This window comes from Psittacula echo, assembly GCF_963264785.1.
Source record: "Psittacula echo genome assembly, chromosome: Z".
In the NCBI taxonomy this organism is placed as follows: Eukaryota; Metazoa; Chordata; class Aves; order Psittaciformes; family Psittacidae; genus Psittacula; species Psittacula echo.
In genome coordinates, this window is record NC_137742.1 from 91866027 (window position 1) to 91892384 (window position 26358).

Genomic DNA, 26358 nt, shown 5'->3' on the forward strand with positions numbered 1-26358 from the left:
TAGATTGGATGAAATGCAGTAGATCTTGTGTTTGCTGGCCCTGTTCCCATTGCTTTTCATTGTCCTTGGCAGGGGTGGGGGGGTGGGGAAGCCTTAAAAGGAAAATTACTGTCAAATGTGGATGTTAATGTTCGGGTTCTGTTTGACATTTTTTGCTGGTTGGTTGTAGTAGTGCTTTAAAGTCGCAGCAGGTGAAGCAGTACATTAGTGATGTACCTTTGTAGTGTTTCACCAGTTGTCTAGTTTCTTTGTCCGTTCTGTGTTCAAGTATCTTGTAAGGTGTTCTGAGACTCAGTGGTTGTTGCCTCTTAACCTTGCAAGGTGCCTAGTGAATGACTGAAACAATTCTTAAAATAGTGAAACATAATTTTATTAGATTGTCTTCGGTGACATTTGTAGAATCTTTTGTAATCAGGTACAGAAATACCCACAGAATTTATTACTATGGTGCTGTTATGTTCCAGGTAAATCAGCTTTCTGTCTACGGAAATGAAAGCAAAACAAATCATTACTTTTGATCTATAGGCTGCTTCTGTAATAGCTTTTGTCAGTGACACGGGTTGCATTTCATGAGCACACTCCAGTTTGTTTCAGAATAAATGAGCAGGATGAGACTGTAATATATGGGGCTTCCCTTGTGGTTGACCCTAGCATGAAACAATGAAAAACTCAAGGATCTTACATTTAAAAAGTTTAAATTCCTGTCCACACTCACATTCAAGGGAAGCCAAGACAAAGTTGTCAGCTGGGATGGGACACTGACAGGCTTTTTCTTAAACATGCTTGATTTTTGTTACATCACTTGCAGTGTGCAGTACCTACTACAATGTGATGATCCAGTGTTCTCTTGGCATTGTTTAAACGATTCACTCTTTATGGGCTAACTCCAAACATAGGCACCTCAGACTCAAAGTGATTTCTGTCAGGTAAGAAAGACACAACACACTGTCCCTCCAAAACGTGACCAGGCTTTTTTCATAGTCTTCAAGTGTGCTCCACCTCCTGGTGCTGACAGTACAACTGCGTGTACCTGAACCTGAGTGTGTCCTCTCCCTCCTATTATGAGAATTAGAACATTTCAGTTCTTTGGAGTAGGTTCCTGCATTTAAGTTTGAAAAAAGATGTCTGCATAGACCTTGCCACAAACCAGAGGTGAGGGTTGAAAGGACTTAGTAACTTAACTTGGACCATATTGCTTCTGTTCAGATCCCTTAAGCATATTTTTTAGATTTCAAACCCCTTATTTTTCTCCTGCTGCTGCTGCTCCTTAGTGTATTGAATGGTATTTCCTAAATAAGTGAGCTGTTGGGCTAAATCAGTTTACTTTTTGGTATATTTGACTCCTGCTGAGCTGAATTTACTGCAATTTGTGTTTTCTAACTACAGCTCACAGAATTTTGTATTATTCCCTGTTTTTATACAGCTATACCAGATGAGCTGAGGATTCCTTCTCGGCAGCCTCAGCTTTCTCATGCTTTAATCTCATCAGTAAAGGAGTATTTTTTTCATGATTCTTTGTTGATGTTACTAAAATGCCTGTAAAATGTGGTTTCGGATTAACTGCTGTAGTAGTATTTTTATTCCCATTTACAGCTACATTTAAAGAATCAAGTTTAGCTCATAGTTCTACTTGATACATTGATAACTCTTGATCTCTGTGAAACTCAATACAGATGTAATCTTGGCCTGGCTCTTAAAGTTTACTATTCAGACGCTCAACTCTGGGCTTAACTGCAAAGCCTCCATCAAAAGCTGCATTAAGAACTTCATCCAGACAGCCTGCCATAACAAAAGTCAAATCTTGCCGTATGTTCACTGCAATTTCTTCAAGATCCTTTTCATTTCTCTGAGGAATGATGATTCTCTTCAGTCCAGCTCGGTGTGCTGCCAGGACTTTGTCTTTAATTCCCCCCACCTAATGGGAAGAAATACATACATAAAAACATCCATGACACTGATCTAATGAGGTAATCATTGTTAACAAATCACACGAGGAGTTAAATTTTAATGAAAGGTTCTCCCTCCCCCAGTCATTTAGGAAAACAATTAAAAATGCAGCTGTAGTTTTAGCTCATTATATGCTTAATGAGGGGAGTATGTTAATGTGCTACTGTACTCTCTCTATAACAGTTGAAAGAAAATTAAAAATTAATCTGGGAATGCAGGTACCAGAGCATCAATAGTGGAAGAGTCACCAGTTTTCAGGATTTCTTAAGAAACATGGCCTTAACTCATTTTTTTCACAGGATATACTGAAACCCTGTACCTACGTTAGAACTTTTATGATAAGGGCAGTACCAGCTGTAGGGGGAAAGTAGTCTTAAGGATGCAGTGCCACAGGATTCTAGACAACATTTAGAAGGAAGGGAAACCTGGTCTAGTATTTAGATAACCAATTTCTGCACCGACTGTAAAGAGTAGGCAAAATTTGGTCACTGCTACAGTAAAGTCAATTTATCTGCAAAACTGAGTAAACTGCACCAGGGCAGCATCAATGCAATGCTTATTTTTCACTACAGCCTTTACCAACAGGCAATTGTGTCAGTCTGACTGCCACCAGAATGCTGTTTCAGAGATCCTTCTAGTCTTATACCTTTCCATGTTACCTCTGGTTTACTGCATGAAACAAAATAAATACTATTTCACACTTCCTTTGTCCATCATTTGGTATGAGAGGTAACTCAATCCTGTATCTGCCTAATCACTTGTAGCCGGCTCCATTTGATACTGAAAACTAAAACTGTATTGTTTTGAAAACTTGTCTTTACCCTCATGCTTTGAAAAAGCTTCACAGGAACCATTCAACTGAACTATGTACAAGTAACAGAATCTAAGACAACTTCAAAAACACACATTTGGATGGCTTCAAGAGTAACCTACATGCAGTAACTGCAAGAGCTTTAAGAAACAACTTTTCAGATTAAACTGGAGGTAGTTCTGTATTAACAGTTTAGAAATTGCAATTCTGGGTCCATCTTGAGTTTTAAGAAGTCCAGGTTTCCTTTCTCACTAAACATTTTGCAGTGCCTTCCCGAAAAGCATCATCAAGGGGAGCTTTAGTGTTCTATGTAAGGCCGTAAGGAATGGTGTGGCAGTGCAGTGGGCTGGCTTCCCCTCAGCTTACAGCGCACCAAAAGAGACTGGATTGTTGCAAATGGCTATAACGAGATTTTACACCCAGAATAGAGAGAATTAATACAACTTGGCTGTTTTCTGAAATGATGCTTACAGGAAGAACAAGGCCTCTTAGAGTAATTTCTCCTGTCATGGCTACATCTGAACACACCAGCCGCCCGCTGAAGAGTGAGGCAAGACAGGTTACTATGGTAACGCCAGCAGATGGTCCATCTTTTGTGACAGCTCCAGCTGGGAAGTGCAGATGGATGTCAGTGTTGTCAAGGAGATCAAAACTTCCAGAAGCTTAAGGAAAAAAAAGAATGGTTTGAATGTGAAAAATCTTAAACCATTTTGTTCCCGGTCTTTATTCTAAAAGCCCACCAGAGAATTAGAAGTCTCAGCACTATTTTTTTAACAAACAGTAGACTGAAAAAACAACACTGTATTGCAGAGGCCCTAGAAAAACAAACAAAATGACAACTCATGTGCTTTCTACATCCAGATTCCCAGAGAAAACCATAACAAGTCAACCAATGTGCTTTGTATTTGCATGTGTTGGGAAATTCTGAGTAGGGAGTAATGTAGAAACCAAGCAATTCCAACACAGAATTTTTAGGGGGTTTTATGTCCCCAACTCTAAATGTCGATTTTCAGAGACCATCCCAAAGAACTAGCACTTCACAGAAACCCAGGATTAACCAATATTATAAAGTAAATCTCTTATTTACATCTTTTTACCTTGCTGAACCTGTAGGACATAATAGTGTAAACTAGAGAGGAAAATGTATATGCAGTTAATACCAGCAGCATTTCATGCATCAATTCCATTTAGTTTTTTAACCTGTCTAAACTTCCGTAAGTAGTGACAGATACTGGCCAGTTACTGACTAATCAGCAGATGGTCCAACTAGACTCATTTACAGAACTCTTGGGAGGTTCAAGAGTTAAAAATGTCTTGGCTGAAGTCCTACTGCACTGCAGCTCAACAGCTGCCACACAAACCCAACTAATTCTCAAGGTATGAAAGCTTAGGCTATGAAAACTCATATTTAGCATAAACTATATCTTAAATTTTAGAGAAAAACTACAGACTTGTCTATCTAGCCGATGGATGCACACCATCTCCACATGTCATTTCTTCCCAACCTACCATTGGTTAGCTGGTATCTCTTGGCGTTGCTGCGCAGCCAGCTGATGGCAAGATGTGCCGACTCCTTCATCACATCTCCAAGCTGACCAGTCAAAGTGAGCTGACCTTCTCCATCCATGCGACTGGCTTCTACAAACATGATCTCTCCTCCTAAGGGAGTCCAAGCCAAGCCTATGGCTACTCCTGGCTGATTTAAGCGTTCAGACACCTGAAGGAAAACAAAAGGGAAACAGTTTAGGGAACAGTTTTAACAAAACTATCACAAAACCAATTTGATAGTTGCCTTCAAAACAACTTTACCCACTGAAGCACAAAAGGTAAATCCAAATGTTCAGATTTTCTTCTAATGCAGCAGTGTTTCTGCTAATGTGTAAACATCCATTACAGAATCAGAGCTGTATGTGGCTGCTTAGCTTAAGGCAATGGCAAACATCTGGGTATATCAAGTTTTTGAAACCTTCCCCACTCCCAAAAGTTCAATGAGAATCTTTCTTTTCAAAGGACTTCAAGTATTCTGCCAATGTTTATATGACCTAGTCCATCTGCTAGAGGTCTGTTTGCTTTGACTGTTACCTAATGAAAAAGCCAATTTTGCTCTCAAACGTTATCTATCAGCCTCCTTCAAGGTGGATACATTGCTAAAACTACCATCAGATAACACTGATTTTGCTCATTGCAAAAACAATTCTGAAAAATGCAAACATGACTCTGCTAGAAATGAAAGAGGATGGGAAATCTGGCTGACTCCCATTAGTAATTAGAAGTAGTTGAGCAAACTCTACCCACACCAGACTGATCTACTCATCTACAGGTCTGCCCAGGCCCAGTTACTGACGAGAGTAATGGAGCGCTCTGAGTCCCACATTAAGGGGAAGGGAAGACAGGTAAGATGTTTTCCATACAAGTTCCAAGTTTTGATTTTTTTTTTTCCTCTGTCGGAGATTCTTTAAGAATATTCAGAAAGTCCTTTTGTTTTCTTGAGCTTCAAGATGCAGAAGCACTGCTGAAAAGAGCATACAGCTATTCAGCATGTTCTGAGCTACTAAGTTAGGTATTTATTACAAGGCAAAAAAGAAACAATGAATTTTTACTGTGTGAGGCAGTGACCGGAGCAAAAGACAAATACTCCTTTATAAAATAAAAGTATAGGCCCATTTTAAAATAATTTAGTCTCCTACTGAAATGCCAAATTAAAAGTTAATTTGAGTCATTCCTGAAAAAGGGATGAGTTCTTCAGTAAACTTTTAGAGAATTTCAATGTTTAATTTCTTGGATAGAAAACAAATCAAAGTAGCATCACAACAGAACCACAATAAAAGAATTCCAGTTCTGAACTCTGCATTTTTTTTGTCCCTTCTAAGCACATTTAACAACATCCCGTTTTATATTACTTGCAAATCCAGAACAATAGACTTTTTTTCTCTCTAGCATCAGCTCGTTCTGCACTGCACAACTCACTGTGATCTTAGTGCTTTAATTTCACTTCCTGCCCAGAGTTAGCAGAGAAGTCAGTTTTTAACCATCAGCCCAGCTGCAAGAGCAGACACATCGGCATAGAGGTCTGCACAGCCCTGTACCTTAGGTTCGGAGGCAGAATGACTTGTACGGCCCAGCTGTGAGCTGGCTGTGTTAGAAACACCTCCAGTAGTGAGCTCCAAAGACAGAAGTTACTAAGTATTCTAGTTCCCTACTAAAATGCTCTCTGGAAGCCCACTAGAAATGCTGCTGCAAGTCCCCAACTAGTACATGGGACTGAAGTTTTGTAAATCAAACAGCAGGGCGGATTTGCTCTTACTAGCATAATTTAGATGACAAGTTTCTTTTCCTAGCATTTAAGAAAATGGCACATAATAGAGTATTTAACTTCTATGGTATCAAAATACCTCATCAAGGATTTTAATTTTTGTTAACATGAGTTTCTGCATTCATTCCTGTATTTTACTAGTTACAGTGACTTAGTCAGATTACCTTAGTAATCACTTAGTAACTCAGGTTAACAAAATTCATCTTGGTTACACTGAGATCCAACAACTGTGAATCTTTCTCCTTGACACTTGAGACGATGTATTTTGGCAACCTGTCATGGTTTCAAACATTTCAGGTGTAATGAACAACAGCAACTGTCCATATACTCTCCCATCCCAAAGCAGCTGTCAAGAAGGTTTGTTGGTTTGAGGTTTTTTGGGTCTTAGCACTGGTTCTAACTGTGTATCAATTCCAAACAGTTACAGACTAATTCCACCGTTTGACAGCTCAGGGGCAGAAAACAGCAAACATGACTAAAGACCAGAAAACAAATGGTCCTAAAGACTCTTCAGTTATCTCACCTCAGTACAAACTCCTTCCTCTATCCCCAGACTATGCAGACACCTCCTTCTATTTTCACAAGTAACTTGAGATCTGGTAAGAGAAACCAGGTGTGTAGTAAGTGCTAATCTCCTTTCAACCATCATTCTTGGCACTAAGTGGCAGGCTCAAAAGCCAGCAACTTCTCTTGCTGCACTGCTAGAGACTGTACTGCCTCCACTGCAGCCTCTTCATCTCAATGGTAACTGATGTGTGTTGACAGGAATATGTCTAGAAAATGCCCTGGCAGTTTGGATAACTGTCCTCAGAAAACAACCCTGAAAATGCCTAAACACACACACATACCTGGCACCTCTGAATGAATAATTTCTTCTCAGAACAAGTCAGAGGAATTTAAATTAGAAAAAAGTCCTTACTTACACTTTTTAAAGAGCTTCAGTTAAAAATGCCATTAGAATGACTGGTCATGTCTGTTAGATCATGGAAAAAGAGCTACATATCGGTCTGTTCTTGAAGCTTTGTGTAGATGAGACCTACAGTTTGGCTGTAATCTGAGAGGGAGGAAGAAGGGAAGGAAGGCTCCAGAGATGTTAGAAACCCCACACTTGTAACCTACTGTCACAATTCTTCCATGTGATTTATTCCTACATTTGTTCTGTAAAGTGGCACATAAGACTATTTATTTGTAATAAATGAATTAATCTTACACATATGAGCTGAGTATTCTGTCCTGCCTTTCTGCTGTGAGACCTCTGCTGAAGATAGATACACAAGCAGTGCACTGAAAAGACTAATCACTTACTTTTAAGGTATTCTCTGAAGGACAACAGATCAATTAAGTCATGTCATGTTTTCAGTTCTATTTGCTCACTCTCATCCAAGTACTGACATGCAGTTGCCTCCACTGTATCTTTATTTCAACTAATTATAAATGGCAAAATGCAGGTCAAAGCTGAAGCTTTAAATGCTAGAGAGAGACACACCACAGACTACAAGCCAGAAAGAACACCACTGGCCAGGCTGGAATGCCTGTCATTGACACAGGAGCTTGAAAGAATCTTGGGGGCACTTGACAAAATTCAAAGGCATAAGGGGTTAGCTGGGAAAATTCATTAAAGCAGGAATTATGTGGCTGTCTGAGCAATTTACATTCAAAAATCATAAAGTTTATGGAAAAATATTTGCTTATTAATAAATACAGCAAATAGCACATGAAAATAAACCCTGAGCTGCTCAGGGAATTGATGCTGTGTGGATTCATCTCTAGTTCTATTTCTGCACTACTTAATTCGCCTTCTAAATACAGAAACGTTTAAAAAACCTTTGATAAACAGGTCAATAGCATCAATCTTATTTCAGCTTATACAGGCCAGCAGATCCATGAAATGGCCATATGCATATTCATGGCAACTGTGCATGCAAAAGACCCCAAGACACAGCACTCATGTATTTGTTTGTATACTTGGAATTAAGAACCACAATGTAAGAATTTTACTTGCATTACCTACTCCTGTAGAAAAAGGACAAAACAGCAGAAATTATTTGCCAACACAGTCACGCTACCAAATTTAAATGAATAATCAACTCCAGAAAATGTCTAAACTAAGAAGAACCTCTAAGGAAAGTCACATATTAGCATATTTCTTGGTCTCAAATCTAATTTTTAAGAAGTGTGATAAGTTCATATTTATTTGAATTAATTCTACTCTTGGCTGGGAACTGGGTGTACAACTGCAACTGACCAGAGTTTTTGTACAAATTTACAAAATTCAATTTACTTTTAACACCTTTATGTAACTACTAAACACCATTTGTAGAAATCAGAGTACTGCCTGAATACTGAATATTAAGTTCAATTTACTACCATGGCTTTATGTGCGCCTGCAATTCAAGCACTAAAATGATCCTGCAGTGCTTTAGCTCCAAAGACCAAATGTCTGAAGTATGTAACATACTTCAAAATGAAAATTCATAAAGAATGTTTTATCTCTGAAAAAAACCCACATGCTGTTTTTCAGTAATTGTTTCTAAAAGTCAGGTAGTGGATAGGCTAGTAAAAATTACCACAGGAGTATCACAAATGATCTGATGGCTACAGTCATCCCAAATCAAGCTGAAGTATAGCCACACTATCTTCTTAATTAAAATGGCCTTGAACTGTCTTGTGTAATTTTATTACTGGGTATAGTTTTATATATATAAAACTATATACTGGATAAATACATGTATATATATATACACTTATAGTCATTACTGGGTATATACTGTGAGGGTGGTGAGGCACTGGAATGGGTTGCCCAGGGAGGTTGTGAATGCTCCATCCTTGGTGGTGTTCAAGGCCAGGCTGGATGAGGCCTTGGGTGGCATGGTTTAGTGTGAGGTGTCCCTGCCCATGGCAGGGGGGTTGGAACTAGAGGATCTTAAAGTCCTTTCCAACCCTAACTACTCTATGATTCTATGATTCTATATATATTACTAATGCCTTCTTCCAATGTGTCTCCTCATTTATGTTTCTTCATTAAGAATCTCTACTGTGATAAAATCTTCATATCAGAAAACCTCAGTTCAGGTCTAAAAACTGACTTGTTCCGTAACAATCACTCGTATTCTCCTGCTTTCCCTGCATATCTTGTTCCCTTTTTGTCCTTCAAATCCCACTGGAGTCTGGTTCTCTCAACTAGGAGATAATTATCACAGGAAAGTTCCTAAAAGTTTGAATTTTGTCTCTTTTGGAAGTTTTCCCTTCATTTCTATTTTCTCTATAACTTACTGGTCTACTGATCTTTTCTCCTGCATAAAGACAGAAAAATGTCTGAGAAATTCTGTTGAAAACAGAAGTGGTTTTAATACCCAAAACTGCTGACTGGTTTTAAGGAGGCATGTGGGACAGTCCTTAACACAGCTGCTTCAGAGACAGGATTCCTGGGTTCTACTTTTGGGTTTCTTTCACAAGACCACCAAACACCCCCCCGGAGAAAAGCAAAGTTGCTATAAACTGAAAAAACGCCACCACATTCTTCAGCACTGCTGCAGGCATCTTTGCTAACAGAAAGTCATGCCATTGTGTTATTTATGTATCCTGAATTAAACCAAAATGAAAACTACTTTAGGTGAAAAACACGCTTGTTAGAACACAAAGAGATACAGTGCTGTTACTAATACATTTGTTAAAAAGTTGGTATTGTATAAACTTAGTCAATAGCAATAAAATAGACAACTAGTCAAACTAGACAGAAACAGCAGCCAAGCAGAAACATATGAGGATGTTACCTCCATTTCATACATAGGTGGCCCCAGGATGTCTTTTAAAGCATGGAAATCAATTAAAATTGGCATTTCAGGTGGCAGAGCCAGGTCAGCTGTGTCACTGATGGATTCTGATTTTGCATCTTCTGTGACATGCTCTTTGCAATCTAAGAGAAGAAAATCTGATTTAAGATTTGTAGCAGTAATTCTTGATGCAGGAATTAAAAAAATCGTGACAGAGAAAAATAAAATATTCAAAGAAATCCTCAGCAAATTCATGAAAGTGCGCTTAAACCATCTTAGAAAAATCTTGTCAAACTAAAGATAATACGGCATCAAACTCAATTATTAAACATGTTCTAACTGTTCAGCAAAGATAATGTTAAATCTAGAGCACTGACAGATGTGACTCACTTATAAACAAGGTCAAACAGTAAAATACACAAAGTTCATTTTTCGACTTTGCATTTTTCATCAGATTTGTGCATAAAAACTGTATGTGTAGGAGATAATCATGTTTAATGTCATGTGTAATACAGAATATGGACCTGAATGTGGAAATGCTGATAGTTCAGTAACTACAATTATTTTTACACATTTACAACAGTGCGTCTGTGGTCTCCTTCTGCAAGGACTCCAGTGCTTAACTTCTGATACCAGTAATTAAGATCTGACAAATTACGTAGGAGCGTTTTGGCCAGATTTACCTACGCTGCTTTGCCACGTGGCTGCATTGCTTACAGCTAGCCTACATTACATTCAATAACATCTCCTTTCACAGTGGCAAACACTGCAGCTCTGGCCTCCCTGCTGCACATCCCAGTCCTTGCACACATACCCTCAACAGCAGCTGATGGGGTGCAGGAAAACTTGCTACTTGTAGATCACGCAGAAACCAGCTCCACTGGAAGCCTAACTCACCCGGCCCCAGTGTGCTGCCTCCTTCTGGGCTGTCAGAGCCACTAACTGAGCACAGAACAGCCCACCTTTATTGCAGCCTGTGCAGCACATACTCTGACACACTTCTTTAATCCGATTTTTGTCTGTTATGACTATTATGGCTTTACTCAATCATAGAAATATAGAATGGTTTGGGTTGGAAGTGACCTTTAAAAATCACCTAGTCCAGCCAAAGGAACATCTTTCACTAGACCAGGCCTTTGCTTAATTCACGAAATCAACATTCCTTGTTTGCTCAGCAGCCAGTTCAGAACACGGCATGTACAGTCCTTGCTCAGTGGTAAAACCTCAAATAATATTCATATAACAACTTCATCTATGGCTTTTGTCTCGAAATATTATATTTACACAGGGCTCTGCTCTTTCCTTTGTTGGATGAGTTACCGGTAAGGTGTCCAGACCAATAACCACTAGCAGCAAAAAATACCTCAAAGATCAAATTATTAGATATTTTCAGAAATCCCTACAGGTGTGAATCATACTTCATGAAGTGATATATGTATGTATATATATATATATATATATATATATATACACACACACACATAAGTATATTTTTCATCCAATATGCTCAAGCATCATCAAGAAGGGACCATATAATCAAAGCAGTATTTATGGATTCAAAAGTGTGCTCCTTCATTCCTCCATTTATAGTATGATTGTATTTCTTACCTATACAATTGTTTCCTTGCAGAATTTCCTTGAAATTTCTGTTTTCTCCACAAATGTGTTTTCTATACAAAAGTGAACTATAATGGGGACCATGTAAATATCAAAGCCTCAGGATTGTTTTAAACCAGACTACACAGCTGGTTGTTTGCATGAATAAGCTCAAGAACTTAAACAGCATTTGTAAGAGGCCTACACTGCACATTTACTTAAGTGACTGTATACAGAAGAAGAATGTAAACAGGGAGTCATTTCCCCACAGAATCTGATCCAGATGCAAAAGGCTCATTACCATTTTCGAAAGCCCAAAGCAATATTTTTGTGAAATATTTATCAGGGAAATGAAAAATACTGGAACAATCCAGATGTTTCTGAGGTTCTGTGGCAGTTTTATGGCAGTGCCTCCCTGCCCTGAGGCTGCCATGAAGAAAAGCATTGTACACATACATACAGTGAAGATACTTCCTCCCACCCCCAAGAAAACAGGCCTAAGATACATTTAAAGAGTTTACATTATGCAGGAATGTATACTGAGCTTCAAGACTTCTGCACCATATTCATTTTACTTTCAACTAAGAAACTCTCTTCCTTTGCATATTGATGCATGCACAGTAACTGAATCTAGTAATTTAAACAATTACAGAAAAACACAAATCACTGATTTAAGCTATTTAATATAACATTAAGAGGTGTCCTGTGCTGCAAAAGTAATTCTAAGAGTAGATGAAGTATGAATGTCTCCTTCACAAGATACAACTATCCTTTTATTAATCGTGATATATAAAGGCCTTTTTACAGTTAATTTTGCTGCAGTGCAATTCTCACTAATGCCTTCACACAGTATCAAGGAAAACATTCTACATCACTATTACCATAATAACCCCAACTCAGCTTTCATTCAGAACTCAAATCTAACAGTAATTATCCAACAGCCACTAATCTTTCCGTTGTACAGCTCATGGCTCCATGCACAAATCCCATTCCTTTACTGTAAACACTACTTTAGTCAGATGGCCCTCCTGCTGTTCTAGCATGTCTTTTTTGTTGAATTACTATTTCTGTACATAATAAATTCAAATACATAAATGCTAGCAAGTCTAGGAAACATAACCCCACATGCTATTCTTGCAACTCAGATTGCAATTTCAACACTATGGATCTTCAAAACCAGAGTAATTTGATATGACAATTCATATCTTACAACAAAACGGAGTTTAAGAACAAGTGCTTTTGTTCTATACCAAGATTTCACCATCTAACAAACACCGTTTTCCATTTCTGCTTGCTCTTATTTCCCTAATTCTACGTATACCGCTGAAAGACAGACTTCTCATGAACAAATCAGCAGGTAATTTTGAAGCCGCCTGCCTTATTGAAAGAATCAGAAACTCTTTGAGTTTATATAATCTAATTAATAGACCCCATTTTATAATCTGTAACAAAAGGAAACTCCAGACTTTTTCTAAAAATATGAATGTAAATTCTGACATTATCTAATTTCCTATAAAAGCATAGAGTGATGTTCCAAAATACAATTACAGACACCAACTTTTTGGAGGAAAAAACATTTTTATTCACAACCTTTACAGAATTGCTGACTACAAAGAGTCTATAAAGATGCAAGTAATTTCCATTAATGATGACAAATACATGTTCCCTACCTATCCCAGATGAACAGACACAAAACATAGCAGAAGCTAAATGACACACTCATCTAAAATAAGACAATTAAATTCAAGTTTCCAGGAGCAGAACTTTTGGTTAAGAACACAGCTCAATCATCTTACATTTTGCGTTAAGGTAGAGAAATAAGCTAAAGAGTCAAAGAAGTGCCCTTAACAGAGCTCCACACTGCACTGGAGGAACCACCTGCTGATTGACTATTGCTTTGCTGCTTCAACCAAAGCAGCACGGTACTGAGTTGTTTAAACATCTAAAAACTGAGGAGGGGCAGAATAAACAAAAACTCCCAAACCACCATCAACCCCCAAACAACAAACCAGCAAACACCTCTCCTGCCAAAAAACAAACAAGAAACTCCCACCCCCCAAAAAAACCCCAGAAATAACAAAAAAAAAAAAAGAAAAAAAAAAGCAATGTTTGTAAAATTTTTAAAGCAGAATCTGCAGCTGCTCAGCAAAGGTCACAGCAATGTTCCTCAGGAATCTGCCTTTGCAAGTTCCCAAAACAAATCAGTCTTGGATGTAAATACTGCATTTGTTGGGAAGTGGACTGCTAAGAAAACATACTGGCTATGAGCAACTATATATAATTCAAGATTTAATCTAAAAAGGAATTCCATGGCACAAAGATTTAAGAATTTAAGACTGCTACTTTCTTCTAGAGATAGAATCGAAATGAGTGAATGGGAGGGCCTAAAACTTCCTCAACATGTAGCAATTTCTCAGCTCCTCATAAATCATATTGAAATTAATCACTAGCAATATATAAGTCTTAAAGACATAGATTTCTAGCCATACTTGCTGGCCAAGATAGCAGAATATAACAGAAACCTAAAATTTTTTTGCTAAATTGCAATGAAGAGGTGTAAGAAAGAACATAAGCATGAAAGAAGTAAGTTTCAAGTTTATGGGCAATTAGAGGGAAAATAGCATGTTTTTTCTCAGCTGATACAGTAGCAGATGCTCCAGCACATGATAGACAGATCCAGAATTCTTTTTGCCCCTCCAAACAAACAAACTCCACAAAACTACATTTAAATAGGACAGGATGGGATTGCCCTTACTGACAACAGTCCACACTCAAAGCCAGGGATAACATGAAACTACATCATAAAAGCAACTTTCCCTTGTCCGAACTAAATCTCATGCACTACATACTTGGCAAGTGTACTTCCAAAAGCTTTTTGTTTGGAAAGGAAGTCCTTCCTGGGACCCTAATCCTACTAACACTTACTTGTATAATTCAATTTAATGCTATGTGCATTTTTCCCCATAGGATCAGAAAATTTCTGTCTTCACAAAATAATTATATTCCATCAATTCTCATCTAGAATAACAACATGTACATGAAGCACTTGATTTTGAGATTTTGGGGGTTTTTAGATAAATTAACATGGTAAAAAAATAGTTTGTATATAAACCCAACTTTACATAACATTTATGTCTCTTTGGCCTAAACCAGAAACATCATTCCAAGTAATTTTTAGAAAGAGCCACATATTACAGTCTGAAGAGCTGGTAAGCATACTAATACAGTCATATCACTGTGGGATTTATGCTGCTCAGGTTTCATACACTCATTTCCCAGTGCTGTGGGAGATCCCATGCTGCTGGAAGTGCTGTTTTGGCTAGAATATTGAACAGGTCACTTTTTGCAGGAGCAGTGATGTTTGCCCAGCAATATTAAGGCCCTGAAACTACTAAAACCAAGCAAACACCACCCCCACCTCCCCCAGGTCATGCATATCGTTTTGCAAATAAAATGCATCATGGTTGAGTTGAGTAAGGGAACCTAAAGACTTCATGTTTCAGTTCACACTGACCACTTCAGTCAAACTTACATTTAAACTCACAACCAAGTGTTTCATTCAGAAAGAGCAGAACAAACTGTATTGTATTAACAGGTTACTGAAGTATTTTTAAAGCCTTGGTTTCAACATAGATTGAATCTTCATTTAATCACTTGTAGTTATTAAATATTACCCATCCTAAACCTCCTTTCAAGTCTGAATTAGGCAAATAATTTTTCACTCTGAGTTTCAACTGTTGCATCTTGACATGGTGCCCTAGTGCACAGTTGCTGCATTGTATTCTCAAAGCAGTTGCACTAAAATAGGAAGCAGAGTTTCACATCTCTTTGTGACTCCCAGAATTTCTTCTAGTGTCAAAAACAAGATGAGTGTCTCATAAATCTCAGTGTTTCTGTAAAATATCAGATAGTGTTACTGTACACAAGGATGACTCCCTGGAGAGGTCTGAAAAATGACTCCATTTGCTTTTGCTGAAGTTCACTGTACAACTTCAACGACTGATGCAAACTAACACTCCTCCACTGCCAACTTCATCATAAAGCTCAGGAGTCAAAGGAGCCAGAAAGGCAATATAAAGCTGCCAGTGTATTTCAGTCATGCAGTTCTGGAAGGTGCTAAATGCAGTTTGACCGCACATCTCCTAACACCAGTTCTGCTGTGGCAGGTATCCTCCATTTTTAGAGCCTACAAATCAAACAACTTCAAAAGCCAAATATTTACAAAGCCTCAAAAACACATGCTCCACTTTGAGTTCATAACCTGATTTAAACAATATAATGATGGAAATGTTGTAGTTCTACCACCTTATGTCTTTCAACTTCTATTACAAACCCACAAGACAGAAGGCACTCAGCTGAACAAACAAAATAGGCACCATGTTACTATCCTGATATGCTACGAATCATACATAAATTATGCTTTAGAGCAAGTTAGAATCTACAACGCAAGCCTATAGGTTGCTCTCTCATACTCACCACTCATGATATATGAATGCACTAACTGTAGAGTATAGATCTCACATCAGTAACTGACAAATGTGTAAAGCAAAACCAGATTATAGGTCTTTTTATGCAGGAAAAAAAAAAATCAATAAATAATTCTAAATGAAACTACTAAGAGACAACAACTTGATTACCAATTCTTCCAAAGTCATTCATTATATGAAATAAAAATTCATCATGACTATGCACAACTGCACAAATGTCCACTAATCCAGGGGAAATAAAACTCCAAAGAAATAAATTTAGGTTACAAATCCCATTACTTGTATCGGCTCACAAGCACTTGGGGCTATTTCTGAGCTTTGTTTTAAATACTTCGTTGTTTCCAACAGACTGAATGAAAACTAGATAAAAATATTTTTAACAGTGTCTTACTCTCATACACTCCCAACAACTGACATATTCAGCTAAAAATACAGCAGGGTATAAAGCATACTACTGGTACAAAAGAAAACACATTTTGCAGACTGTACCATTCTATACATGTCTTTTTAATGCCAAACTTTAACTATAGAGCCACCTGTCCCTTGGACTCCTTTTTATTAATACAGCTTTTTCTAATAGAAAGTTTCAATTTCAGAAATACAAAGGCAACTCTTCACAGTTCATTTCTTCTGGGTTTACTCCAGATTGTGTGTCACCCAAAAAAGCCAGCATGTGCCCTTTTGAAGCATTTAGCTTTCTGTTTTCACTTTGCTTTGGTAAGTTCCAAGTCCAGTACTAATTTTAACAGAGTATAATTTTAACAGTGTAAATACCTAAGTTGCAAGTACAGTGCTAATTTTAACATTGTAAATACCTCCTTCACTGGATTGAGATGTCTAATACAGTTCTTTTTTGTTCTTTGCTTTAATAATAAAATGTTTCTTCTTATAGTATCAGGAGCTGTGCTCTGAAACTCTTCCTTTATTTTACCAGAAGGCTTGAACAGCAGAATGACACTTAGTTTTTATAAATTCAGCAACCATGTTATACCTTTTAAGCCCACTTTAGACATAGATACCCTTCAGTGCAAAGAAATACTTTAAAAACATGACTTGTCAAAATTACTATCAAAAAAGTGACAGTAACAAAGACACCTGATATTGCTTGATGCTAGCAACCCTGGCCACCACAGCCCAAAGGCTCAGCTCAGCATTCTGCTTCAAGAGCAAATTCAGGTATCACGGAAGAATCGACAAACTGTGTTCGACTTCCCCAGCACAGGGGAGAGAAGGTTGAGAAGATGTACATAATATATATCGAAAGCAGTAATAAAGATGTCTTAAAAGCTCTTCCTTTTAATGTTGATGGGACTTTTTAAACTGCAGAGTCATTCGCACATGCACAGCCATAGTAGGAATTGACTTTCTTTAAGCCAAACATTCAGAGAAAGCTGAAATGAATCTAATTGTTTGTAGACCAAATTCCATCTTCCAACATTACACTTTTCACAGGTGTTATCATGATCTTAGAAAACTCAACAAGGTAAAACAAGATTTAATTTTCAGAAGGGAAATACCGACTCAGGAGAAAAAGGCATGGTAAAGCAGAATCTATCAATAAACAGATTTCCAGAGACAAATTACAAAAGCTTTTACTATGAGTAAAACTCTCCCTATACTCTACTAATTAATACCCCTGTTTGTACAAGCATCAGTAATACTTCCTCCCCCAGGGTTTACTTTCAGAAAGGGGGGTACCATTCAGATCTATGTGCTGCCTTATTTTAAAGGAACAGACGAGTCTCCTTATTTTTGTCTTCTGTATCAGTCCAGAACTATTCTAGCCATACAGATGTGTCCTGGGTTCAGCAGTAGCAGTCATTTTTCTCCTTCTTAGTAGCTGGTGCAGTGCTGTGTTTTTGACAGCCTGGGAACAATACCGATAACACCGATGGTTTTAGTTGTGGCTAAGTAATGTTTACTTCGACCAAGTACTTTCTGAGATATGCCAGGGAGGAGGGGAAGATGGGAGGAAGCAGAGACAGGACACCTGACCCAAACTAACCAAAGAGGTATTCCATACCACAGCACATCATGTCCGCTATAAACTGGGGGTAGTTATCTGGAAGGGCTAGATCGCTGCTCAGGTTGGGCTGGGTATCGGTCGGTGGGTGGTGAGCGGTTGTATTCTCTTCCCTTGTTATTTCCCTTATCATTATTAGTATTGGTGGTAGCAGTAGTGGTTTCTGTTATACCTTAGTTACTAGACTGTTCTTATCTCAGCCCTTGGGAGTTACAGTCTTCCCATTCTCCCCATGACTCTGGGAGTGGGTGGAGGAAGAAGGGGGGGTAGTGAGCAAGCAGCTGCGTGGTTCTGAGTTACCGTCTGGTCTTAAACCACAAGACAACGTTAAAGGTTTTTTCCACACTGGCTATGTTGCAGAATCTTTCACAACATCAAACCAACAGGGTTCTGTTCAGTATTTTAAGTTTCTGAGTATTCTGGAGCAAAAGTAAGCAGCCACTCTGCCGTTTCTGCTTTCCGGTATCCCCTGGGACACTGTTGTTCTCTGACAGATTGGCAGTATTTCTTGTCAGGAAGTATCAACCAGAGTCACTGCAGTCTTTGAAAAACAAGCAAACCAAACATCTGACACCCTGCTTGCTAGATTTTATCGAGACTAAGGACTAGCCACATTTTAAAAGTTCAATTTCAGGTTTGGATTCTGTCCTTTCACATTTATCATCATCTTGAACTGAGGGCTCCTGAAAACACCTGGTGCTGCAGTGAGCACCCTGAAGCCTTCAACATAAAACTGCTGTGCACAGCAAGATCCTCCATCAGCAACTGGCTGGCATAAAAGCACAACAGTCTCTGCTCTGTATGTTATGTTTCACCAAACACAGTAGGGATGTTGGTTTTTATAAAAGAGAACACTGATTTGGGGATGAAAAGAGAGCAGTCACCAGCTGCATGTTGCACATGAACTGGATTATGGGCCTGATTTCTTCCTTCCTCCCTTCCGTTTCAAGAATAGAAAGAGGTCTACCTTTACTGGCAAAGAAATTACATGAGTATATTTACTGTCTAAGAATTCTATGTTTAGTTTTCATTCAGTCTGTTGGATGACTGGGAATGATAAATCACTATTGTCTGTATACATGAGAAACCAGAACACACACACTAAAATAACCTACACCTTTGTAATTCCAAAGTTCTTTAAGCAGACATTTAGAGTACAACAAAACAACCTGACTGATTTCTGAGCTGGTAGACCATGCATAGCACAGTTAAGGAACTGCTTTAAATATAAAATAACTAAATAATAACTAAATTATTATTATTAGTATAATATAAATATATTTATAAATATATTATATTAAATTAATAACTAAAGCCATGCTTAGTCTTTTATTAAAAAAAAAAAAAAGAAAAAAAAAGATTTTGAAACACGTGTGAAAACAAGCCTAGGAAGACAAAACCATACACAAATCATGACTGCATATCTAAGACATGAAACAGATCCATTGTACTTCCCGATTACCAACCTGGCAGGTTGAAATTACTCTACTCATATCCCAAGCCTTAATTTAGGACTACTTGAACCATGTTTAGTAAGAATGTCCCTCTAGTTGCAAACATTTTGAAAACAGAGCCCTTAAAGAAGCATACAAAAGCAGAAAAGGTTGATAAATCAGCTTCTTAGTGACTATGTTAGAAGTTTCCTTTTTAATGAAACATTCAAAAGATACCTACCTTCTTCACCCACTTCAGCACGATCTGGCTTTGTTTCTTTGTGCTGTCCTTCTGCCACTTTTACTGCCACTGCTCTGCAAATAGCTCCCAGCTTCCGATCCAGAGAGCGGACTCCTGCCTCTCTAGTGTATCTAGCACAGAGACAAATGTTTTACTGGTGGATGTGCTTTGTAAGAGAGAATTCTTTTAAATATAAACATGATTTCCTTTTAAAAAATACATTCAAATAAAATGAGATGTGAAAAGCAGTGAGACCTTGGGCTACTCAGGAAAACCAGGATACTCAGGATAAACAGGAAAAAAATATCGTGTGCTTTTATCAAAATAATTGTGATTTGCCGATAAAATTGTTAAGAAATTTTAAAGAAAGTCAAAGAATAGAAAGAAGACATGTCCAATGGCTCATGCCAAACCTTAGTGAAATGCTAAACAATGCTTCAATAGCACTGAGTTCTTCTCAGGTCTTTTTCAGTTCTTTTAGTTTACAAATTAGAAAGAAACCCCAGACAATAACACTCACTAACTGCCAAAATGCTGTTCCTGGTCATAAAATGTTTAATTAATTGGAAATAAGGTAGTTTAAAGTCCAAAAGATGTTCTGGTCAGTCTTTGCTCTCATGTCCAATAAAAAAGTAGCTCTAATTCTACTTTAGAATACAGTAGAATATTCTGTATGAATAGTTTCTACATAATTCCAATTTTTAGACAATTGTGGCCCATCAAGTCACAAGAAACAAAATAGTAACTTCAATAGTTTCTATGAAAATGACATAGATCAAACTTCATTATTTAAAATAAAGACTGCCTGCTGCCAACACCACAGCTTTTGAACACACTGAATACTACAGCAATACTAGCTTCAAGCATTGCTATTTATTCCTAGTGCCTTGCCAATTTTATCAACACAAGCGATTGTGAGCCATCCTCTGAGAGCCAGAAAAGTAATTCTCTAGAGAGGGAAGGATAATTCAGTTTAGGCAGCAGAGCCAGACAGAGTTCAGGAACAGCAATTCTATAAATTACCAACTGTTGAACTTCTGAAGTTATTAAGGACAACAGATCTTATGAAATGTTTTGTGTTATCCCTTTATAAATGGTTGTAATGGAAGGGAACCTAGCTGGGAGTTCATTCCCTCTCATGAATGAGAACCATAACAAATGACTTTGTGTCATGGTTTAAGCCCAGGCTGTAAATTAGACCCATGCAGTCTACGTCTCCCCCAACTCTTTCTTCCCCCAGCTCCTGGGGGGATGGGGAGGAGAATCGAAAGAATGCAACTCCCACGGGCTGAGATAAGAACAGTTTAGTAACTAAGGTATAACACAAACCCACTACTGCTACCACCAATAATAATAATGATAAAGGAAATAACAAGGGAAGAGAATACAACAACTCATGACCCGTCGACCGATACCTCATCCCCACCCAGCAGTGATCTAGCCCTTCTGGGTAACTCCCAGTTACATCCTGGGCATGACGTGCTGTGGTATGGAATACCTCTTTGGCTAGTTTGGGTCAGGTGTCTTGTCCCTGCTTCCTCCCAGCTTCCCCTCCTCCCTGGCAGAGCATGAGACTCAGAAAGTCCTTGGTCAGACTAAACATCAGTGTTATCAGCTCTGTTCCCAGGCCGAAAGTCAAACACACAGCGCTGCACCAGCTACTAAGAAGGAGAAAAAACGAACTGCTACTGCTGAACCCAGGACACTTTGTTTGACATAGTGTATTCGGCAGCGTATGTATGTTTCTGCTCATTGTGACTGTTTGTCACAAAGAGGCAGAAAAACATAGGTGTGCAGCTGTTCTATGACCTTCATACTTGGCTGCACTGGAGTGCCTGCCAGCGCTCTCAGAGTGGACAACAGTGAGATCATAAGAAACTGCATGGTCCCACGAGTAAACAATTAGAATCTGGCATAAAGCCGGTTGTTTTGATAATGGTATAAAAGCAGGACCCTCTTGTCACCACAGAAAAAGCCTCACCTATGGGTGGACGCACCACACTGGAATTTTCCCAATTACTTGAGACTCCTGGCACTGGCTACAATGAGGCTTCCCAGCTGGAAGCGTGGCCTGGATTATGATTCAGTGGTAATTGATGATGTATTTCTTCTTAATCTCTATTCTCTCTATACAGTAACGATCTAATGCATTGCTAACTTTCTTTGGTACTTTACTTATATACCTGTATCTCTGATTTGTCTTACTGTACTTATTCACCATATATAAAGAGATACATTTACCTAATTCACATTAGTGTGCTTGCTTTTAGTGTGCTTGCTGTTAGTGTGCTTATTGGCTTTAGGATGCTTGTTTAGTAGACTCTGCATATTATACAGCTAGTGTGTGGTCACTTTGTGGCGTACCCTGTCTGTCAGCAGAACAATGATTTACTAGTTACAAGAAAAAAGAAGATACTTAAACTTAAAGCAATGAATAATGGATTTACCTGGTAATTATGTCCAAAGTGGTTACTTGTGGAATCTGTATTTGCTGTGGAGTCAGGCCATGTTGTTCAAGCTGTTTAGGAATCAAGTGTCTATGTGCAATTTCAATTTTTTCTTCTTGTGTATATCCTTCAAAAGAAAAAGCATATGTTTGCTAATCTTTTTTGCTTATACACTACAATATAATCAAATTTCTTATGATTTATAATTGCACCTGTTTCAATTTAACAAAAAGACCTCAGCTATAGTTTAAAAGGCTGTTAGTATGATATATCATGGTTATTCATAACTTCATGTGAACAAGAAGAACAGAATTTTTTTGTTACAACAATCCCTCTCTTCACTGGAATCTTAAAAAGATGCATTAGCCAATATCCTGTTAGAGTACTAACACATTAACTAGTGAAAATATTGTTATAGAATGTATCAAAGTATCACCACACATCTAGAACTGAACTTTCTTCTCATGACAGAGGCCTAACAGAGGCATCCTGACTAGTCTCTCCTAATGATTTTGGCCAGCCTAGATTCCTGGCAGGCTTATTTTAAGGAACTGCTTTCATTTCAGAAAAAAACACCCCAATATTATTTAAGGACCTGCAACAGCCACTTTAACGAAAACACTGTATTGGTACCTGGAACTTGAATAACTTCCATTCTGTCCAGCAGAGCAGGCGGTATAGTAGCTGTGGTGTTGGCTGTAGCTATAAAAAGGACTTGGGACAGATCAAAGGCTACATTTAAGTAGTGATCGGTGAAACTGTGATTTTGTTCTGGATCCAAGACCTTAACAACAGTGAACACAAAACTGATTTAGTTGCTGAATTAGAAGTAAATAAAATATGCACATTTTATTATATTTCTTTCAGATATGTCAAATCTGACTTCACATTCATAAAATGTTATGAGCATTACTAAAACCTCACTCTCAATATCCTGCCTCACTCTGATTACTCTGTAACAATATTCCACACCATATGCAAAAAACCCCCTCTCATTTTCCCATTCATTCTTTTTACCCTTTTCTAAAGATGGCTGTAGCATATCTCCAGTCACCTCCATGGCCTTTCATAGCTGTTAGAGAGTGGCCTTTCAAGGACATTCAGCACCCTTGGAAAAACAGTCGATGTTGTCCCATGGACTTGTATCAGTAGAACTCTCTCAAGAACTCCCTGACTCCAATCCTCATCTGATGCTGTAGCTCTTCTAACTCTAAGCACACCAGCTTGAAATCTAACTGTGAAAACCAAGGGGAAGAATATCCTTATCTGCTGCCACTAAATAACTCCTTCAGCTTTGTCCAGCCTTTTACTAGTAATGCAGTACTAGGAGCTTTTCTTATTGTCCATGACACTGCATGAAAGCCTTGACTCTAGGTGAGCCCTGGCTTTTTACTAACATCATCTCTGCATTTTTGTTTTCTCCCCAAATGAAAATGGAGACAATATTAGAAAATGGAGACAATATTAAAAAAGCACTGGAGCATAACAGAGAATAACAGAATATACCAACCAGTCTGACCAACCTCAAAAATTTACTCCACAAGTAGAACTATGGCTTAAATAATACTATTGTCTTCCTATTGCTTTTAGTACTCTTTTTGTAGTACTAAGACAACACTGGCATGTATTTAAGCTCTTACTTGAATAAGCTGATTTTCTGCATTAGGTCATAACTATATATGTGGATCACAGGTGCTCTCTTGTAGGTTCTTTAACAGTGCTGAAAATTGGAAGTTCATATAGCAATCTACATTTGGCTTCTATATTACCACCTATGAACCACCTTCATTCCACCCCCTTAAAGTACTGTCACACTTTTCCTTCCCAAATGACAAATTATCAATGCTACATTGACATGAATAGTTCTCATCTTACAAATAATGACACCTATGCATCTCCTGAGAAGTAATACTGTTGTCAAAATAATTTATCTGCCTATACCCAAATGAATTCACCCCTTGTCTTAAGCAACTTGAATTACACCAAACAGTGCTGATAATTCTAAAAAATAGAATCTGAGCACTTCTTAACTGGTTATGAGAGAAACTATCCTGAATTTTCATTACTCTCAAAATCTGCTCAGTCTGTGAGAAGTTAAAAATCTTTAGAATAGAAATGTTTTCTACACACAAAAAACTAGTAAAAGAGGGTTTTTTTATAGAACGTCAGAAACACAGCAGAACTTGCTTTAAAACAGAACAATTTCTGATTTTATTTGAAAGTACTGCACAGATTTAAGACTAATACTTGAAAGTGTATTTCAACTGTAATAAAATACAAGTTATAGGTTCCCCTTCATAGTGAAATCTTAAAACAAATTGAAGCATATGCCTAAATTCTAAAACTAAGGTTGGAACTCAGTGAATACTATTGTTCATTAGCTATAAGCTATTCAAAAGCTTCATATGCTCTTCAGCAAGCAGATGGTATCATTTACTCCCTTCTTTACTGATGAACTCAAAGGCCTTTAAGTATTCTGACTAGCCAAGTACACTGATGCATAATTCAGAGTTATAGATGTTTCTTACCTCAATTAGTCCCACAGTCTAGCCCTAAAATGCAGAAGGACACAACAGGCAGTGTATCTAACCACAGCATTTACAAACTGTCCTCAAAGAAAGTAGATCTATACCAAGTATTTGTCCCTCAGCCAAAGTCTACTCTCATAATTTTTTCAAAATTGATTTAAACAGCAAATCCTCATTAAACTTACCCTCCCCTTCTTTCATTTTACACTGATAATACAGTATTTCCACAGAATTCCAGTCTATTAGCTGAAGTATTTGAAACTACAGCCCAAGATCTTGAAAAAACCAATGTATTCTGGCAGACCAAGTTGGGGTTTCTTACCACATTTATCTACACACATTTATCTCTTTCTCCTTCCAGTCTGCAATCAGAAATCCTTATGGATTCTATTAAGTGTTGAGCTGGTGATTATAACAGCATTTACAAAGATATACAAAATACTGATGCTGTAATCATGTGAAAACAATACTATCAAATAAAGGGAAAGGAAACAGTAATCGAAACCAACACATATTATACCTAAAAATGTGAATTACCTGAGATTTTCTACAAGGGTGAGAGTCTGTCTGGACTAATAATTCTTCGTCATGGTAACCATTTCTTAGAATAAGACATAAACCAGTATCATGCCTAAGCATTTAACAGATTTTCCAAAGCAAATAGAACTGCTCTTCAGTTAGGTATCTGTGCTAAAGTTCAAGATCAAAAGTTTTCAAAGATATTAAAGTAATACAAAAATATTACTTAGAAAAAGAACATTAAATGAACAAAACATCTTGGTTAATTTATGGCTAACAGCTCACATGCATGCAAACGCTTCTCTGTACCAGCTTTTTTTCACCACGAAATCCAGAACAAGTTCCATGAACATTTAATTGCCTGGCTATGCTCCTGGTCTAATTTCCCTGCATACAAACACTCACTATCAAGCACTTGGATCCATTTCTGGCTTCTTCTGTTTTAAACATAGGTCATCTAAATTTAGGCTAAAATATTCCCTTGTTGATGAACAGTAACTGGAAATAGGAAGACATTCTGCTTTGCTTAAGCAACAACTGCAGAAGGACTAGAACTGAACACATATCCAAATTATAAAACATCAAGCTTTGTATCCCAGCTTAAAGGGTATACCAATTTTCTTCTTGAATATATATCCCACTGTAGACAGTCAGTGAGAATTTAACACACCTACACATTAAGGAAAAAAGCATGTTCCTTCTATGCAATAATGATGGCACTTACTAAACAAGAAGCTGCATTCTGAAAAACAAATGTCAGTTAGGTGACCACTTACTACTGTTTGTTCTCCACCTTTGCTCGTTCCAGATGGACTTTCCAACCACAATGTAAACCACAAAAAGCAGATGAAAATTAAGCTGGTATGTCCAGGCATGAGTTCTCCATTAGAAGAGGTAAAGCGCCTGCTTCAGGATGTTTAGACAGCAGTAGGAATATACAGATCTCACATGGGAGCAGCCCAGACACGGTTAGTAGAGCAATTACTTCTTCTCCAGATTAATCTAACGGTCAATTAGCAATGACTTACATACAGACTGCAGCTCAAGCAGACAGCTGGAAGCTAACCTGACAAATGTCAGCTGGAAAAATCCATGGGAAGAGTTGAGCTGAATAACCACTGAAAGTGTGGTTTTAGAATATAAGAAATGGAAACATCCCAAAGCAGCAACAAAGTTTCAAAAATTCAAACACAGATAATTTAAAAATAAATTAATTTCATTTGCCCTTATACACTTGACA

General features: G+C 37.8%; 1 protein-coding gene across 2 annotated transcripts in view; it reads right to left on the reverse strand.

The window, feature by feature from the left end:
* Positions 1 to 137: 137 nt before the first annotated feature.
* The window catches only part of LONP2 (lon peptidase 2, peroxisomal), a 45759-nt gene continuing 19538 nt past the window's right edge, over positions 138 to 26358 (reverse strand). For both annotated transcript variants that reach the window (XM_080638143.1, XM_080638142.1), the window contains exons 9-15: positions 22705 to 22855; positions 22072 to 22198; positions 19625 to 19755; positions 9845 to 9987; positions 4268 to 4475; positions 3230 to 3420; positions 138 to 1915 (exon numbers count right to left, since the gene is read on the reverse strand). In XM_080638143.1, coding sequence (XP_080494269.1) covers positions 1694 to 1915; positions 3230 to 3420; positions 4268 to 4475; positions 9845 to 9987; positions 19625 to 19755; positions 22072 to 22198; positions 22705 to 22855 — 1173 coding nt within the window. In that variant the 3' untranslated portion in view covers positions 138 to 1693. The remainder of the gene's footprint in view (positions 1916 to 3229; positions 3421 to 4267; positions 4476 to 9844; positions 9988 to 19624; positions 19756 to 22071; positions 22199 to 22704; positions 22856 to 26358) is intronic.